This window comes from Capsicum annuum, chromosome 3 (genome assembly GCF_002878395.1).
Source record: "Capsicum annuum cultivar UCD-10X-F1 chromosome 3, UCD10Xv1.1, whole genome shotgun sequence".
Classification (NCBI taxonomy): Eukaryota; Viridiplantae; Streptophyta; class Magnoliopsida; order Solanales; family Solanaceae; genus Capsicum; species Capsicum annuum.
In genome coordinates, this window is record NC_061113.1 from 32,830,974 (window position 1) to 32,850,860 (window position 19,887).

The 19,887-nt window shown below is 33.4% G+C and overlaps 1 protein-coding gene across 1 annotated transcript; it reads left to right on the plus strand.

Moving 5' to 3' along the window:
- Positions 1–7,770: 7,770 nt before the first annotated feature.
- Positions 7,771–8,364, plus strand: LOC107866400 (monothiol glutaredoxin-S2). Its single transcript, XM_016712482.2, has one exon. The coding sequence runs from the start codon at positions 7,881–7,883 to the stop codon at positions 8,187–8,189; it is 309 nt and encodes a 102-aa protein (XP_016567968.1). The 5' UTR covers positions 7,771–7,880; the 3' UTR covers positions 8,190–8,364.
- The last annotated feature ends 11,523 nt before the right edge of the window (positions 8,365–19,887 follow it).

The following is a 19,887-nucleotide window of genomic DNA, read 5'->3' on the forward strand; positions in this document are numbered from 1 at the left end:
GATATGTATTGCTTGCTCTACAATAGAATCTGAATTTATCGCATTAGATAAAGCTGGTGAAGAAGCTGAATGGCTCCGAAATTTCTTGGAAGATATTTATTATTGGCCCAAAACATTGGCACCCGTATGTATACACTATAATAGCCAAGCGACAGTAGGTAGGGCAGAGAGCATGATATATAACGGTAAATTTCATTATATAAGACGGAGATATAATACCATTAAAGAACTACTCTCTAGTGGAATTACCACTATTGACTATATGAAGTCAAAGGATAATATGTTGGATCCACTTACAAAAGGTCTATCTATAGAGGGAGTTGAGAGAACATCTAAGGAAATGGGTTTACAGCCTTGGATAAGTCAGCATGACGGTAACTCTACCTAGCAGACTAGAGATCCCAAGAGCTAGGTTCAATGAGTTCAAAAAAAGTTGTGACTGACAGGTTTAACATTGTCAATATACCCAACTCATTCTCATGACGTAGACAATGTTTGGTAAACAAGGATAATGCTTATGGGGTGAAGCCTTGTAATGATTATCTAAATTTGACTGATTTGACCAAATAGTTTAATCTATAGGATTGAACATTTAGAAATCACCTATGTGAGAGTTTAGTGAAATCCACTTCAAGGAGAATGATAGTAAAGGCCTATTCTCTAAGCTCTCATGAAATCAGGACGTGTTCATAGCTGAAACAAACAAAATCGTAAGAACCATAAATGGTAAAAGGTTGATTGTGTGACATGTGTTGTATAGGTGTACATTAAAGCTCGACGGTTTAAAGATATCAAATCTACCAATTGACCGAGTGCATCCGATGCATGTTCACTATGGAAAGTTCAAAGGGAAACCCACTTATCCAGATGCAATCATTCTTTGCTAGTTGATCACATACTTTTCTGTAAAGTTTTATAAAGAATAGTCATTCCCTATTTATGCGGGGTATTATTGTGTTCAATAGGATATGTGAATGGAAAACGGAGGGAATTCTTGGAGGAAAAGTAAGCGCACACTTAAAAGAAAAGTGTACTCACAAAAGAAAAGTATACTTCTCCCACACTGGTGGGAGAAAGAAACTTTGTTGTGTTTTTATTAAGAAACACTCCTCCAAGTGGATGGTGAGGCAATAACCAAGAGGTGCCTCACGCTGTCGTCATCGTCGTTCGCTCGGCTTGGCTTTGGCTTCGGCTTCTGATTACAAATTTGATTTGAAACTTGGAAAAACCAAGTAAATTTTTTTTAATCCAAAAATCCAACAAATTTTTTCTCTCCATGAACATGCATACAGAAACGCAAAAATATAATTCGAAAGAGATACAACCCTTCGAGAAAATGACACACTGTTTTGGAAAAGAGGTGATTGTTCGATCGAATGTGACTGTTCAGAAAAGACACACTATTTTTGAATGGACAAACATGACTGTTCCCAAGTGATACACCTTTTTGATGAACCATTGCTTCTTTTTCGAAGAGGCACTTGATGGCTATAAATACCTTCATTTTTTCTCAGGTAGTACAAAATTTTTCAAACTAAAAAAAACCTCTTCTACTTTTAAAAAATCCTTGTGATAATCTGTCTTTGAGTGTGTTCGAAGAATTAGAAGGGTTGAGGTACCGTTACATTCTAATTGTAAGACATTTTATCCTGGGAGGTAAAATTTCGCAACCCCGGGTTCTTGAGGAGAATTAATTCCTTAAGGACACTCCGTGAAATTGGAGGACTTGACTCTACTTCTACTTTATCTTGTTTCTTTTAAATAACACACTTCTTTGATAGTTCTTATTGAAACTTGTGTTGACGGTGTTAACACTTCATAGGTGTTCTTGAAACAGTCTTGAACTTATGTTGAAGTGTTTGTGCAAACATACAAATTGTGTACCCAAAACAATACTACATACTATATATCACTAAGCATAATCTGGTCGAAAGCAAGACAATGGTCAACTACCTACTAATGTTATACCCTAATTCGTGACTCAAACCCTCTTATCTAAGTTCATGTCCTCGGTAAGTTGAAGTTGGGACACGTTTTGTGTGTAATCACTTCTCCTAATACTTCTACATCCTACTTTTATTTTCCTCGTACCCACTATATCCAACTTCTCACACATCCTCATTGGAGTATCTAAGAAACTCCTCTTCACATGCCCAAACCATCTCAACCTTGTTTCCCCCAACTTGTCCACCATAGAGTCCACTTCTATCTTATCTTGGATATCTTCATTCCTAAACTCTACACATCTATTTCAACATTCATATTTTCGTAACTTACATCTTTTTCACATGAGAGCTCTTGATTGGCCAACACTGCTCCTCATACAATAAAGACAGTCTAACCACCATCCTATAGAACTTATCTTTAAGTTTTGGTACTACATTTTTTACCATGCAAAACTCTGGAGGCTAGCCTTCATTTCATGCATATCGTATCAATATGATATGTGATATCGTCATAGTTGATCTCCCCATTTCCTTAATCAAAGACCCAGGATAAACTTTCTCTCTTAGGGATAATCTTTGTATCAAGATTCATTTTTATACTTGCTTTAGGTGTTGTATCAGCACTCAAATATTTTATTTTTATCCTACTCAATGTAAACCAGCCCTTCAAATTCTATAGTTTGTCTCCACACCCTCAACCTAACATAACTATGTTGTGAGTTTCATCAATCAGTGTTATGTTTATCTATGAATAATCTCCACCATGACACATCACCTTGAATATATCGTGTTAATTTATCCATTACCAAGGTAGATAGAAACGGGTTAAGAGCTAATCCTTGTGCAACCCATCTAAGTTGAAAGGTGTTTTGAGTCTCCTCTCATTGTTCTTATTTGAGTCTTGGCTCCATCATACATGTCCTTCATCACCCTAATGTAAGCCACCGATGCACCTCTAACCTCTAAGCATCTCCGTAGAACTTTCCTTGTGACTTTGTCATAAGCCTTATCTAGGCCATTGAACACCATATGTAAGTGCCTTTGTCTTTTTCTATATTTCTCCATCAATCTCCACACAAGATGAATGAGTTCTTTAGTTCCTCGTCTTGACATAAATCTAAATTGGCTCTCAAAAATTTATACAGTGAATAATATTTCTAAAAGGGAGATTTAGATACACATTTCACTTATTTTTATTAAGATTAATACAAGTGAATCTGAACACATAATAAATTTGAATACATATTTACATTTTAAGATATTATATTAAGATCTTAATGCTAAAAAATTAAGGTTGTCTATTTTCTCTACATTTGAAAGCATAAAGAGTCTTTAATTAACTCTTTAATTGAAATTAGTATTTTTAGAAAAATTATATGGTTTTTGGGGTGGTAATGACTAACAATGATGGTTGTGAATGTGGACAGGGATTGGTGTTGGTCGACAGTGATGGTTGTGGATACGTAACTAGTGACAATGATGACTAGCAGTAGTCGTTAAAGGTGATGGTTGATGGTGATAGTTGTTTATCACAACAGATAATTGTGATGAAGAATAGTCAACAACTTATTGTTCGGATGGTAATCGGTGATGATGATAAACGTCAATGCTACTAGTGGTGAGGACAAAATTAGGGTGATCGGTTGTAGCTGCGGTTATGAGCTAATTAAAGATAGATGGTTGTGTGTGTTGATAATTAAGAAAGAAAAAAAAGAAGAAAACAAAGAAGTAGACAAAAGTCAAATCTTTCTCCTTAAAAGGGCTCAGTGTGTCAGCAATTGGCACCTCAGGGTATTGATGCATTATATCTTTTTGTCTTGATGATAACATTCAAGTTTATGTGACCACCCATCGATTGAACGAATAAAAGAATGGAACTAAGGAATGTTTCATCTTTAATTTGGATCCTTTATTGCACTTTCGTGTCAAAGACTAGTACGTTACATCAATAACAAGTGTTAACCTTGTATTTAGATTTTAGGGTAAAAGGATAAACATTTGTTTAATTTTGTGATTTGAAATTGATTTATCTTTTAATAAAAAAGAAGTATATATATATTTTCAGTCGTTAAAATCAAACTAAGTCACATGTTTTCACGATCCAAATCAAAGTAAAATTAAAGATAGATATTTAACGGTATTATTGTTCATAATATTGAATTGAATTTCCTTTTGTTAACAAAATTGAGTTGATCTTGATTTGAGCTTTATTTGAGTTACTAACATTTATGAGTCATGAAATTAATTAGACAGTTCAAAAAATTTAAGTCCAAGCTTGAAATAATATGTTAAAAGATAAAAATTAGAAAAAAATTTAAAAAGTATTTATAAATCATATTACAATAGATATATACTTTTATGTATAACATACTTTTTAAACTTGTACATATAATATTGGATCAATTTGATTTAATTTGACTTTTTCGATTAATGTTGAATCAAATTAATTATGGAGGAGTTTTTTTTTTCTAAATACCACGCTAAATCAAATAAATAAGGATCGAGTTTTTTTTTTTTCTAAATATCAAGCTAAATCAAACTGAATCAGAAGCAATCTTTCGTGATTTGACTCGGATATTTAAATTTAATAAGTACGTGGTTGTCGATTTTCTTTATACATTCATAATATTGCTTCATATTTAAGAAGAAAAGAAAAAGTAGTAGTAGAATAGAAAGGGATAAAAGTCTTCTCTTAAATTCTTCTAGAGCTCATATATGTCAGGAATTGGCATCTTAAGAGAAGTGAATACATACTGAAAGTCAACTTATTTTTGTAGAGCTGTATGTCAGTTATCGTATCTTGGGGTATTGATGCATTTAAAAAAAAAAAAAAAAACTAAAAAAAATTCTCTGGTGATAATTTCAATTGGAAAAGGGGAATAATTTCATGTTAAAATATCCTCTACCACACTTTATGACATCAATCAAAATCTAGTTTTTTTCTAGAATAAATTTTGAGGATATTTAAAGGTTCATGCATGCATTGATCTAAAGATGAACCTGTTCCAAATCACATGTATGATACATTTGGAACAATTAAACAAATTGCTTTACATTTTTCATAAGTTATTTAACTTGAGTCTGTAAAGAGAATAATCTTCAGTTTTCAAGCGTACCCATTTTCTAAGTTAGCAAATTTTCTTTATGTTTGTAAATTTCATTTGCAAAACTGCACATTAATTTGCTTCCCTCTAGATATGTATGATCGTGGCATTGTTCACTTTTAATTAAATTTACAATTTTTATTAATGATCATATAAAAGGTGACATCATATTCATATGTCCTCTGCTTTTAAATTTATCAACCCCATGCTCATATGTAGATTCATCTATTCCATTTTCGATGGTATATATACAACTGAAATACGAATTGTTGGTTCTTCAGTTTTCTATTGCTTTGGCAAATTGGAAGACAACAACAAATGATCGTTCCTTGATTGTCTATTTAACGAAAGACCATACATTTTTGACAAATATAACAATAACATATCCAGTGTATTCTCATAAAGTGGAGTCTGGGGAAGTGTAAAATATTGACAATTTATACCACTATCTCAGATGAAGAAGAGAAGTTGTTTCCGATGTATATATTTTGTTTGATATTTTGAATTAAAATTAACAAATTAAATGTGTGCAAATTGTATTAGAAAAACTTTCTCAAGGACTTTTTAATGTCTCACAATCTCTAAATATATTGTTACACAAAATTAGTGTATTACAATCAAAGATATCCTTCACGTCTCATAGAATTTCTAGATAGGAATCGTTAACTTAGAGTCACATGTACAGTATTTTTTTTAAAAAAAATTTTGGGGTGGGCGTGGGGGTGGGGAAGGGGTAGGGGATTGAAATAGATCGTTTTACACCATAGTCGCACTATTTTACCGGAAAACCTTTCAATATTTCACTATCTTCTGAAAAATAAGAATATATTTCTGATACTCATCTTATTTCTAACATGTATGTGTATACAGGAAAACCTATGTGATATATGTAGGTGTTTATACATTATCATATTGATGAAAAAATGTGTTAGAAATGGAGCTTCTGGGGACATGTCATATTCACCATATATGTGTATATCTTTCATGCATATCTTGTGCGTATATCAATGTATCTCTTACATATCATCATGTATATTGGTGTATATTCATAAAATTTGTGTGTAGTACATAATATACACAGCTAAAATACATTTGATTAAAAAAATCTGTCGGACTTGGAGTTTTCCAGCGCCGTTCCATTTTTTTAAAGAAATCTATGTTGGGGTTGAAAAAGAAAATGAAGACCTTTTTTCTTGCTTGAGATATTATAAAAGGCATAATAACAAAAAATTATTAGGTATTTTTAAATAAATTACTAGAAGAAAACAAAAGAAAATATTAAAGTATGGTAAGAGTTGGGTGAGATTTCTAGGATTCATTATTTAGTCCATTGTGACTCAATTTATTTTAGACAAAATAATGTTTGAGCGGGTTATTAATGTTCATCTCAGTAACTCATCCAAATTTTATCCAGTTATTCCCTTACTATCCCGTGGTGGAATCTCAAGCGTCTCTCTCATAAGTGATAACCTCTCAAACCTCAATGAGGTAAAGAATCTCCAATGTTGCAATTATTAATTATTAAAAATAAAAATTTAGTAATATGAAGCTTTCATAATGAAAATAATGGACAAACTTTTTCTCGACATAATAACCGACCTAATGAAATGCCTAAGAAAGAATATCTTAAAACGATCACAAGAATCACATGGTGATAAGAACAAATATAATTAATACTATTCATTTCTTTGTTTATTGTGAATTATTAGATCTTAATTCTCCTATGATTCTTAATTATTTGAGAATATGTCATAGGCCAGCATTTAGTGCAACATGTGTTAGGCAAAATAGTAGATAAATCACCTTTTTTTTTAACCGAATAACGCCCATTGTTTACCTTAAAACGGTAAAGCCATTTTTTTTAAATCATTTCCAAAAATTGAGATTCAAGTTGACAAGAATATTTTTAGTGGATAAAATCAAACATTTTTTTCCCTATAGGCTTGTCACAACATCATCAAATCCACCAATATCCTTGTACATTTATTTAACCAAAAAATAAATTTATTGATTGCATTATTGCAACACCCCATGTGTTTTAGAACAAAAATTTAAGAGTTCATGAGGTGAATTCAGAAGTACTCAATGCAAGAAGAGGTTAAATTATTTAAGTGGTGCATTTTAATGAGCATAAGTGTGACAATGACAAACTGACTATTTACTTAGTAGCGGAGCCAGAAATCTTAATAACGAGATTCAAAAAATCTACAAGTTAATATGTCCTTACATATTCTGTCAAGGATATTTAAGGGAAATAAAAATGAGACATCGTTAACCTATTACCTTCCTAATTTCTGTATATATATAGATCCTACTTGTACAACAATCTCTGAGTGAAAGAGATTCAATTGAACTTCTATTTCATACCCTTTAGCTCCGGTGTACTAAACTCTAGCTAGGTATATAGAACTCAACTCTTTTATCATATGTAACTTATTCTTAATTGGAAAAGAAATACGTAGATATGTAACAAATTAGTTCACATACTTAACTCCATAATTTAAGGTGGCTTGCACTTTTTCTTTTGGAGACTTTTAAAACAGTATCAAGAATTTGGAATGCCTGCTATGTAACAGTATCAACTCCTTATCTGAGAACCTAGATATTATTCTTTCCCTCTTTTCTTTTAAATTGCTGTTGGGGTGAGGTGGGTGTGGGGGGTGAAGCATATTGAATCTTCACACAAGTCACTATTAGTATATAAATAGCTTCAAGGGGGGATTTAATATTCATCATCACTTCAACAATATCTGATCAACTCACATCATCAATTATCACTCTTAATTCCTCTTATTGTTTGTATTCATCTTCTTTTTCTTCAATAACTATAATGGAGTCAGTGAAGAAAATGGTAGCTGAAAAGCCAGTGGTGATGTTCAGCAAAAGCAAGTGTTGCATGTGCCATACTATAAAGACACTCATATCAAGTTTTGGTGCTAACTTAACTGTATATGAATTGGATGAACTTCCCAATGGCTTACAAGTGGAAAGAGCACTGCTGATGCTAGGCCGGAGGCCTAGCGTGCCAGCAGTGTTCATTGGACAAGAATTAATTGGCGGTGCTAACGAGATCATGAGCCTCCATCTAGAGGGAAATCTTGTTCCTCTGCTCATGAAAGCTAAAGCTCTTTGGCTATAGCATATATATATACACATACACACTCTGTAAAACTTTTTATTTCTTGCTTTAGATATCTAGTATTTGAAATCTACTGGTATGACTAGTTTAGACTTACGCCGAATATGCTGGTAAACCTACAATCCAGCCACCATGTAGAAAGTGCATAATTATGATATAGTAGTTTGGTTTTCTCAATGTTTATGGACTAAGACTCTAATCAATTCTGCATCTTTAATCCAACATGCTCCTTCTCTCGAATTGCTATAACAATTGAAAAAATTAAGTATTATGTTTGGTCATTAGTTAATAGTATATATAAGAGTGGAACAAAATCATCTTTATGAATGTGAGAGTTTTCAAGAAAAGTACATAAACATGAGTAGTTTTAAGGGGAAAAAAATTCAAAGAAATAGGCAAAAGTCAAATCTTTCTTTCGTTAGCCTGTAAGAGGATCTATGTCAGCAATTGGCATCTCAGGATATTGAGGCATCATATCATTTTGTCTTGATGATAACATTCCAATTTTAAGTCACCACCAACTCGATGAAAGGAATTAAGGAATGAAAATCTTTAATTTGGATCCTCTATTGCACTTTCGTGTCAAACAATACTCCCTTTTAACTTGATTTATGTGATAAAGTTCGAATTTCAAAAACTAAAGGAGTAATTTTTTTTTACTCTCATTTTCTCATATATCTTTTAAATATTTAAAAATATTAATTTCGTAACTTATAAATAATACTTTTAAAGTTGTTATCAAATTTATAAATTTATTTCAAAAGACTTGAATGATTATATATCCTAATTCACAGTCAACGTTAAAAAGTTTGAACTAACAGGTTATACTTAAAATCAATGGCGTATACATAAAATTTTATTAGGGGGAATTTATCATTCACTATATTAATGAAAAAAAAGTGACCTTGTATAAGTGATTGTAATATGTTTTAATAAGTGGTTTACCCTCTTGACACGTAGCTTGATTCTGAACTTAGATTCTTGAATTTCGTCACGATGGTGGCACTCTCCAACATTATTGTAACTCCTTTATTGGTATATGCTTCACTCGAGTCATCTTACTAATCACAACATAGATATGTCGATAAATAAGTTAAGGATTTAATTGATCTAGCTATGTCATTTGTGTTGGGATAATTCTGTCACTGAAATAATATTTGTAATAATAAAAATAATAAATACAAAACCCACTAATAATATAATTCATCAACAAGAATAAAAAGAGTGATAATGATTAATGAGCAGGGGTGGATGTAGCATTGCCGATGCGGATTTCTGGGAACCCCCCATTCATTTTCGTATACCTTGTAATTATATTAAAAAATCTATTGAATATATAAGAATTATAAATAAGGAACCCATAAAGAAAGTTGTTAGTTGGCTTATTGGTTCAAAAGGGGCTTGAAGAAATATCTCACATACTATATCCCTGTTCAAATCCCCTTGGAATGACCATTTTTATTTTATTGAAAACCCACAAACTTAAAAGCCTGAACCCGACTATGTTAATGAGACTAAGATTTTTACGCAAAAATCCTTCACGAGAAAAATCACGTGTCGAGAGGAGCAACTAATATTACTATAGCAAGAAAAATATCTCTCTTTCAATTTTTTCACCTCAGTACAATATTACTCACACTCTATATTTCCTCACAGATTAAACCCTCTATGATACCTCACTCTTCTTTCTCTTCTCTCTTTATTTTTGGTGTAATGAATGAAGTGAATGAGGTCCTCCTTTTATAGGAGAAGCTAATTGACCACCAAGAATGCTATAATATCCCTTTTAATTTCCTTTACAATTTTTTCAAGCCTTGGCTCCAAGAAAATTAATCCTAGCCAAGTATCTTGTCAAATTTTAGCTCCAAGAAAATTAATTTTAGGCAAGTAAAACTTGCACACGGGATTACCACATGGAGATAGACCCCATAATCTCCCCCTCCAGATTCATTCACCAACATAGATTCGTTCTCTATTTTTTTTTTCCTGAATTCAGTGATACTCACATTGATATGCTTTGTCCTTGCATAAGTTGGTGTTTTTGCTCAAATCTATTGTACTTTGACTGTCACAATAGATTATATATTCCTTCTGCTGCAATCCAAGTTCTTGAAGAAATTATTTCAGCTATACCATCTTCTTGCCAGCTTCAGTAGCTGCAATATACTCTACTTCAGTCGTAAAGAGCACGACACACTTTTACAACGTCGACTTTCATGATATAGATCCCCTAAAAATATAAACAAATATCCAGAAGTGAATTTTCTATTATCAAGGTCATCGACCATAATATCACATGTATAACACTTTAAGATTGGATAAGATCCTCTAAAACATAAACAATCTCCTGTGGTACCTCTCAATTACTTGAGTATCCACTTGATTGCTTCCCAGTGATCTTTTTTTAAATTTTCAAGGAACCTACTAACACAAACAACTACATAAGTAATATCTAGTCTGATACACATCATTGCATACATCAAACTTCCGAATGTTGAAGAATAAGGAATTTTGGCCATATTTCCTTTCTCCTCCTTTGTTATAAGACACATCTTCTTGTTCAACTTCAGATGACCAATAATAGGTGTGTTAACAGCTTTAACACTCTTCATGTTGTAGCGTTCGAGTACACATTCAATGTATCTTTTATGAGATAGCCACAACTTTTTGCTTTTTAGTTCTCGAACAATCTTTATCCCCAGTATTTACTGTGATGAACTCAAGTCCTTCTTGTCAAATAACTTGGACAAATCCCCCTTCAACTTAGCAATCGACATCTTGTCCTATCCTATGTCAGCATGTCATCCACATACAATAATAAAATAATAAAGCTGTTGTTAGAAAATCTTTTGAAGTACACACATAGATCAAAATAAGTTTTTGTGTAAGTTTGACTTTGCATGAATGAGCCGAACTTCTCATACCACTGTCTTGGTGTCTGTTTCAACTCATTAAGACTTTTATTTAGTTTAAACACCATGTGTCTTTTTTCAGCTACTTCAAATCCTAGTGGCTTCTCATTATAAATTTCCACTTCCAAATCTCTGTGAAGAAATACAGTTTTCATGTCCAACTGCTTCACTTCAAGATTCAGGCTAGCTGCTAAACTCAAAATAAATCAAAGAAAAGTTATTTTGACAATAGATGAGAAATTTTCATCAAAATCAATATCTTTATTTTGTTTGAAACCTTTTGTAACGCCTCTAGTCTGTACCTCGGATGCCACACGGTGCTTACGACCCCGAAGGACCACCAAGCTAACCCATGAATTATACCTGTTGTGAGCACTGTATAATAATACTGAAATAATATGGAAATTAGGCTAAAATGCCATAAGGTTCATATTCTGAATACTGATAAATATAATAACTGAATAATAACATTTGCAAGACTAAATACTGTCTGAACTAGTCTAGTTTGATAAGCCTATAATTGAACTGTCTGAAAGTGGAGTTGATGGAACAAGCCCCCAACTAACTCCAACTACTGAAATACTGAAGCTACTGAAATAAAAGTATATCCTCGATAGATGAGGACTCACTACTAAATCTGTTGTTGTATCTGAATCTGTCTATGCACGGTCAAAAGCCTGAGTGTCCGAACCTATGATAAGACATCATAGCGCAAAGAGAAAGTATGCGTTAGTACGTGGAATATACTGGTATGCTAAATGAGGTAAGGCTGAATGCAAGGGTTCATATGCATGAACAGTAACTGACTGAATGATATAGAGTAACTGAATAAGAGTACATGAATAACTGATACTATTGTAAAATACTGAGTATGCAATACTGTGCATATACATGTATACTATATCTGAGCTTTTACTAAAGTTGAGTACTGATTTTTAATATTGAGTAACTGATATCTATGATTACTGATAACTGAATTACTGATGCTGAGTGACTGTGTCTGACAGTCTTGGTTCTGTAGAACTGAACTAAGTTCTATACAGAGACTAAAACTGAAACTGTGGGAGGAAATCATCTAACGACATGCCCCAAAATAAGATAACTGAGGTCCAACCTATAACCCAGTTGAAAGAGTGTCAGTACCATGCCATAGATAAAGACAACTAAAGAGTCACCCTTATTTGGAAGGTACTCTAATGAGAACGGTGGAATCCTCAATTGGCAGATTAAAACAACTCATCAACCCTCAACTGGCAGGTTGATGTCTCAACTTATGCTGGCTACGTAGTTCTGGAATGCAAGGACTGCTTTTAAGGGTCACACCCTCAACTAGCAGGTGAGCCTCCATCCTTGGGTTCACTCAGTGCTGAATCCTACTCCCATCTGAATGACACTGATTATTATATTGAACTGAACTAGACTGATACTAAGTTTTACTGAGTTCTGTAACTGACTGAGTACTACGATTTCGTGACATTACTGAGACTATTCCGTAACTACTGTAGCTCTAGGTAAATAGCTAGATTTTTGGGTATTGGATACCCCCAGGACACGATAGCATAGAAAGTAAAGCATAGCATGATCTTGAAAAGCATAGCAATGTCCACTTGTTCATAATTCATTCATAGAGATATTTTATCATACACTTGTAGAGCATGAGCTTGTACATATGCTAGCATGTCATGATTTCACCATTTAATTCACATGGGCATTCTATCAAACACTTGGGGAGCACAACTTAATACATATAATCATGGGTAACATACAAACATTATAACTACAATACTCAAACTTGCTAATTCAAGGATTATAACATGGGAATTACACAATTCAATATACATGCTATTCCAATTTTATGGAACCTACAATTAATCATAGATTGAAACCTAGTTACTATCATGAACATGGATACAATTAAATTCAAGCATGAAAATCATAAATCTGAGATCTTGTATGTTTAAAAGAGGTTCTTGGACTCATGGGTGAAAGAAACCCATGAATGAACACCTAACATATCTGAGAATATTAATTCTTGAAGGTTCTTGGTGAAATTCTTGAGATTGTTCTTGATTCTTGGAAACTAGGGTTTTGTTAACTTGAGAGAGAATGATTTATTCTTGAGAGAAAGTGAGTGAATAATGAGATAATAGGTTATTTAGGGGTTTAATTTTGTGTTTAGACTGATTAGGACCATGAAAACAATATCAAATTACCTTTGGGAATAAACTAAATTTCGTCACTGAAAATCCCGAGTTTGGCCTCCACCGCGACGCGGTGGTATCGCGGTAAGCCACTGGAATTGAGATGGCACTATTAAAAAAAGGGACGAACGTGAAATGGACCCTTGGCGTGACGCGACACCATCGCGGAGCCTGAATGGAATTTGACAACTGGGATAATGGCTAGAGGCACGATGCGAAGAGATCGTGTTTGTTGACACCTGATTTTTGCCCTCCACAACTGAATTTAATCCTGAGTTTCTTCAATTTTTAATAAAATCAAAATATTTATTTCATCTGAATAAAAACTTTTTAAAATATTTTTTGTACGCAATTTTATCATTTTAAGTAGCGATTATATACTATTATATTCAATTATACGAGATTATATAATATGATTACTTAAATATTTATTCTATGGAATATCAAATTTTAATCAAGGCTTATCTTGAAAATAAAAATAATTAAAATCTTGATTTAAATATAATTTATTCTGTCAAGTAATTTATTCGGAGAAATACTTGCTTGACTTTATTAAATCATGAAGTTCAGGATTAAAGAAAGAATTAATTTGTATCGGATTTCAATTCAATTTAACCAATCTATTAAATTTGAATATAATTGAAGCTAAATTGACCACAATTGCAGTGCAATTGGTCAATTAACTTCTAATTTAATCATAATTTAAATAGAAAAGGCTAAATCTTAATTAAAATCATTTTTGAATAACCCTCTATCTAATTGAGATTATTTTTTTCTAAATAATTTCAAAAAATTACCAAATTCCTAATTTCATTAGGGTTATTTTAACCCAATTAAATCTAATCGGAGTTATTTTAACCCCAATTAAATCTAACTGAGATTATTAAATAACCCCAATTTTTAACCCAATTCCTTTTTCTCCCTTTTCACAAAATAATAACTCCAGCCATATCAGGCCCAACAACCACAGTCGGTCCATAGTGACGCCCAATTAACCTTGACCTGGTCCAGCCCATTGTGGCTCTCTTTCTACTTCAGTACACTTGAACAATAGCGTACAACACCAACTCCATAAAACAACGACATCAAAAACCAACAACAAACAATCGACAACTCTCAACCCGACAACCAATTCCAACCAGCTCCTACCCGACAAAACACACCGCCTTTTCGTTCCCTCGCTTTGATCGTACTCCTCATGATTAGTATGTGGTTTTCACACCATAGGAAGTCTGAGAATCCTCTCGAAAATGTGTAGGTTTCCACTCCAACGGCTAGATGCCAAGAATTTTAGGTTGTATGGTACAAAATCGTACATACTTTCCCAATTCTCATTGGTTAGTGAGAAAAATTTCATCCCTTAATTTCTATTGGTTGGCCAATTTTGGATTTCATGAAGAAAATCCAAAATTTGCACAGGTTGTGGATGAACAATCCAAGCTGTAGAAGGGTTCCAATTTCAAATTTCAAAATATCCTATTTTTAAATCCCTAAAATACCCTAATTCTGTCCTAATTCGATTATTTAAGGCTTGGGAGGATACCTCATTTGTCTTCTATATAAGAACCCACTGGGTACTGCTTAAGGAGCTCGAAAAATTGCTAAGAAAACTAGGTCTGAAAAAAATGGGAAAAAATTTCTTTCTTTGAAAGCAAAAACAAGAGAAAAATAGAAAAGAAAAGGGGGTTTCGAGAAAAAGGGACTGTTCTTTAGCCAAAATTTTAGAAAAAGCAGTCGACTAGTCAAAACTTTTGCAAAGACATCTAACTTTCCGGTGGTGATAGCGTCCGGTGTTAGCTCGTTACCTCATTTTGCTGCTCCAAAAGAGGTAAACACCTTTTTCCACTTCTATTACTATTATCATTTTTGTTTCCCCTATTTCATCCCCTTCTGATGTAATTATAGTTTTGTTTTGCTGGGAGTAGCTGTAGATGGCTTTAACAGCCGTAGGAATTAGTAGACGATAATTGTGTTTATGTTGTTTTCACTGAATCGAGGCTTATGCTACCATGTTGGTTCTGTTATAGATTCTGTATTTTTTATTTTTGCAATTTTGAATTCTCATTCTTGTATTGCTTTTGTCAGTTCGTCGCTAATCTCTTTTTCAGTATATTTGTGAGTTTTCTATTTTCCTTTTATATGGTTCATTTGTGTGCTTCAATATGTGTCGTTGTGAGATTTTTTACCATTGTTCCTGTAATTGAATCTATTAATCACACAACTTTAGTTTTTTTTTTTTATGGTTTATTGTTTCTTTGACTTAATCGTAAGTTCAATATGTTGGTCTCTTAATTCGTGTTTCGTGTCTGCTTTTGAAATTACTGCAATGTTAGTCTTCATGCTAGTCATCACTATTTCATTTTCATAACTGAGCATGTTAATTTGATTCACTGAACTTTAGTCATTTAGTTTGTATTCATGACCTTAGTGTCATGTCGTGGGTGATTTGCACTGTCTCGAGTTTGTCTTTCGTATTTTGCATTCAATAAGAAACATCTTCTAAAGCTCCTATTGACAAGAAATGTCAAGAAAGGACAAAGGATATGTTATATTGATTTTAAATCATCCCCCGACGCTTCAAGGACATATATTGACCCCAAAGTTTCGTAGAAACTTGTCTAGAGGAGGCGACGATGAATCAGGTGTCATATTGAATCATGAAAGGTTTTTTTAGTGTATCTTTGTAGGTGGGTGAAACCTATTTTGAAAGTCACATTTTCTCACATATCTTGTCCACTGAAGCGGGTTTTCTTTTTTTTTTTCCTTGAGCGTTGTATGACATTGGGCATAGTTTATGGAGTCTTTTTGATATGTAATAGCAAAATAGTATTGAAGATGCTTAATTATCTTTCGTAGTTTCAGTTCCATATAGTAGGAAGGGAAAGGCTTAGCATAATAACACTGACTCAAATTAGTAGTTGTTTTACTATGATTAAAATTTTGAAGAAGTTGTTTGGGTTTTTCCATTTACCACTATTTAATTTTAGTCGGGTACCACCTTGTTCTGATTATGACTATGTGACCCACACACATTAGTACCTTCCATGACCTTGATGGAACTTGATTCTTGTTTTAAGATTGAAGGCTATTCAGCTAGAGTTAATAGTTGGCATAGTTGCATACTAGAATTGATAAATGGAAATGCAAGTAAAAGGGGCTTGACTTGATCATGAATAGAATCTCTTTTCCTTTTTCCTTAACTTGTGGTTTTGCCGCTGTTCCTTTTCTCTGATAATATCGTGTTTAAGAGTATAAGAATTCTATGCCTATAATTTTAATTTTCACGAGACATTAAAAAGTGTGAACTTTGAACTCTCGAATGGCTTACAAGCATCTTATTGGGTTATTATCAAATGTTGCCTAGTTCTAGCCGCTCACACTTGCCCGTTTTGTTATTACTACTATTGTTGTTATCATTGTTTTCTTCCTACTATCCTATCTTAGAGATTAGATTTACTGCCTTTCGTTGAATAAGTTGGATCTTTTTCATATCATAACTTGTTATTGTCCGTACGCGTGAGAATGCTCTATTAATGATGTCATTTATCTTTAAGCATCATTCTTTGAACATGTATTAATTTCTTTATTTTTATTTTCACATGTGGACACACTTGAGTCTAATTTGGACTCTTTTCCCTTTGAGACCCATTTAACCCCAAGTCAATTCCTAGAGAAACCCCAAACATCGATCTCATGGAATATGGATACGAAAGTCGGAAGAAGGAAAATGGGTTAAATCCCATCTTTGAAACGGCTAAGGATATTTGAAAGTCTAATTTTATTTATTTATTTATTTACTATCATCTTTTATTTACTTATTTATTTTATTATTTATTCATTTGAGGCCTCGAAGCCAAAGTTGTAAATTTAATACCGGTGGAGAAGATTTTGGGCCAACGGGCCTGAAAATTAGTTTAGGACAGGTGCAAATGAATCGAAAACCCAATTAGATTAGGACAAGTTTCGTTGATTTGGGCCCAATGGCCTAGGACTTTTATTTCCTCCTCCCTTTCCCCTTTATGTGTTTATTTGCTTATTAGTTTGTTTAGACTTAGTTAAAATCCCTGCCAAGTCATCCAAATCTATTTTACACGTGTAGTTTTCCCAAAAAATCAATCACTTTTCAACAAATCAATCTTTGTGAAGTTAGTCAAAAGATGTTTTCAAAAAGTCCGGATAACTGTTAATAGGAACTGCTTACTTGGGACGATTTTTCTGTTTTGGATCGTTTAAAGTAACTTATAAAGGTTTTCTTAATTCTTTTTCAAATAAATTAAGTGGCGACTCTTCAAAAGTCAAAATTTCCGCAAAACAGAAATGACGACTTCACTGGGGATTTTTAACTAGGTTCTAACCAAATGTTTGATTTCATCTTTTGATTAACTGTTTAATCGCTTACGTGTTTATATGTTTTAATTTTGTGGAATTTAATTATTGCATCTCATAGCATAATCCCGCATTGATCTATTAAATTATTTTGGGATTTTGTAAATGTCCCGGCCCCTGTTGTTCATCTCCAAATAAAGTGTTAGACATACGACTTTATTAGCACGTGAGTCATCTGATGGATGTTCGTATTTCCAAACCTAAGTCGTCCGCTTGGGAACCTGGTTTAAACCCACTCTAGATACCTAGGATAGAACTAAACCAAAATTCCTTTTAGGCATAAGCCTAGGGCAACCCAATACCCAAAGGGGATATTGAGCCCACTAGAAAACTTGCCCTGCATCTCTTAACCCCGAGTCAATTACAGATGAATCATATTTATGTGTTGAAGAAATATATATTTGTTTAATCCAATCCATTATCCTTTGGGGGATGGGAGAAAGCTTGTTTTGGTTACTTTCGTGTAAGGATACCTCAATCATACACCAATCGAGGGGGGAATTGAAGCAAGCGAAGCAAGAAATTGATCAATATGGATGGTTACATCTAGAGCACAATTATACAGAAATTGCTTGATCATCAATAGATGTCTCCAATGACGAGAAGTGGACAAAACTAAGAGGGAGAAGGTCGATAGAAGAGCATTCAGGAACTAGTATTTTCTATCCCCTGCGCGGGACATTGTTCTTTTTCTCATATTATTTTCCCTTTCCCTAAAGATTGTATCCCTTTTGTACAATTTTTGTAGGCATTTATGCCATTTATGTACACCTATGAAGGTTTATGGGGGATAATGGATTGGTTTTAAAAAAGGCAGATATTCCTTCAAATAGGTTAGGCCAACCATTGGCTCAAAAGGGCCATCCAATTAGGATGCATGTTTATTAAAATATGCTTGTGTTATATAACTATTTATGTGCTTAAACGTGCTATGTTGATTCGAATCAAAGGCAAATTGATCCAACTTTCCATAGAGAATCTCTAGGCAGAAATATACCCCACTATACAAAACTAGACCAAACACACTCCAAAGTTTCTCATAAAAATCCGCAGTCATTCTTAAAACTTCCAAAATGATCACTACCATTTTAGGAAAGTTGACTTTAGAATTAAAAAAAGCCATTATAGTTTCGAACTATGTAGGGCCTGATTTCTCCTCTGTGGGATACGTAGGCAGCTTTTTGGCCTGGCCCATATCTCCAAAAGCTCTGTTGTCCTCTATTTTCTTGAAAGAAGTAATAAGGCCAGAAAGTAGAAAAGTTGAGCCTTCCTGGTGAATTCCACCTTTCCATATCATTGAGCAAAATCCTGTTCATTGAAATTCTCGAGTCATCATTATTTCATGGATCAATTCGCATGAGATGAGAAACAACTCTGTGTGTTTACTTCCTACTTTATCATCTTGCTTTGCTTATTACTAACAGAATCTAACACGTTAGCCCTTGAGTTATTTTTACTTTGTAGGTAATAGAAACTACTTTGTGTTGGCATAAAATAGCCCTATTTTACTAGATCAAAACGAATAAGAGATCCCCTTCTTGACTATAACTTTGTTACAGGAAAAAGAAAAATGACTAGTAGTAAAGTTGGACTCTACCAATTATTTTTCAAACCTGTAAACAATGATATCAAGGATGGGATAAGGAAAATATGAGGGAAGAATTTTCCAAGACAACCTGGATCATGGAAGATTAATTGGAGGAAACATTGTTGAATTGGACCTCCACTCCACCCATGACTCGTCACCGTCATACAACAATAACTTAAAAGTTGCCATTGTAATGTCATGTCAAGAAGCAAGATAATGACGAATGAGAGACAATAGCCTTAGAACAGTCAACAAAAGAGTCAAAGCATTCGAGAATCAAAGAATCCTAATCTAGAGAAAACTGAGGTGGTTAACTAGGAGGGCAATGACTAAGGGAATTGGACAATTGATCCTTCGTTCTATCAAGATAAAGGCAATGAAAATGCCATGTCATCCATAGAAATGCTTATTTCTATCCTAGTAAGATGGATAATAATATTCAGGGCTATTTAACCCTGAAAATTCTTTTTATGTATGAACTGCATTTGACCTGAATTCCCAAGAAAGGAATACATTTCGGTCACCCCCTTAGGAGAATTTATCCCTTCTTTTTATGTATGAACTACATTTGACCTGAATTCCCAAGAAAGGGATATATAGGCAGCCTATGT

Excerpts from the sequence above, each read along its gene's own strand:
- LOC107866400 (XM_016712482.2), top strand. The coding sequence starts at position 7,881 with ATGGAGTCAGTGAAGAAAATGGTAGCTGAAAAGCCAGTGGTGATGTTC.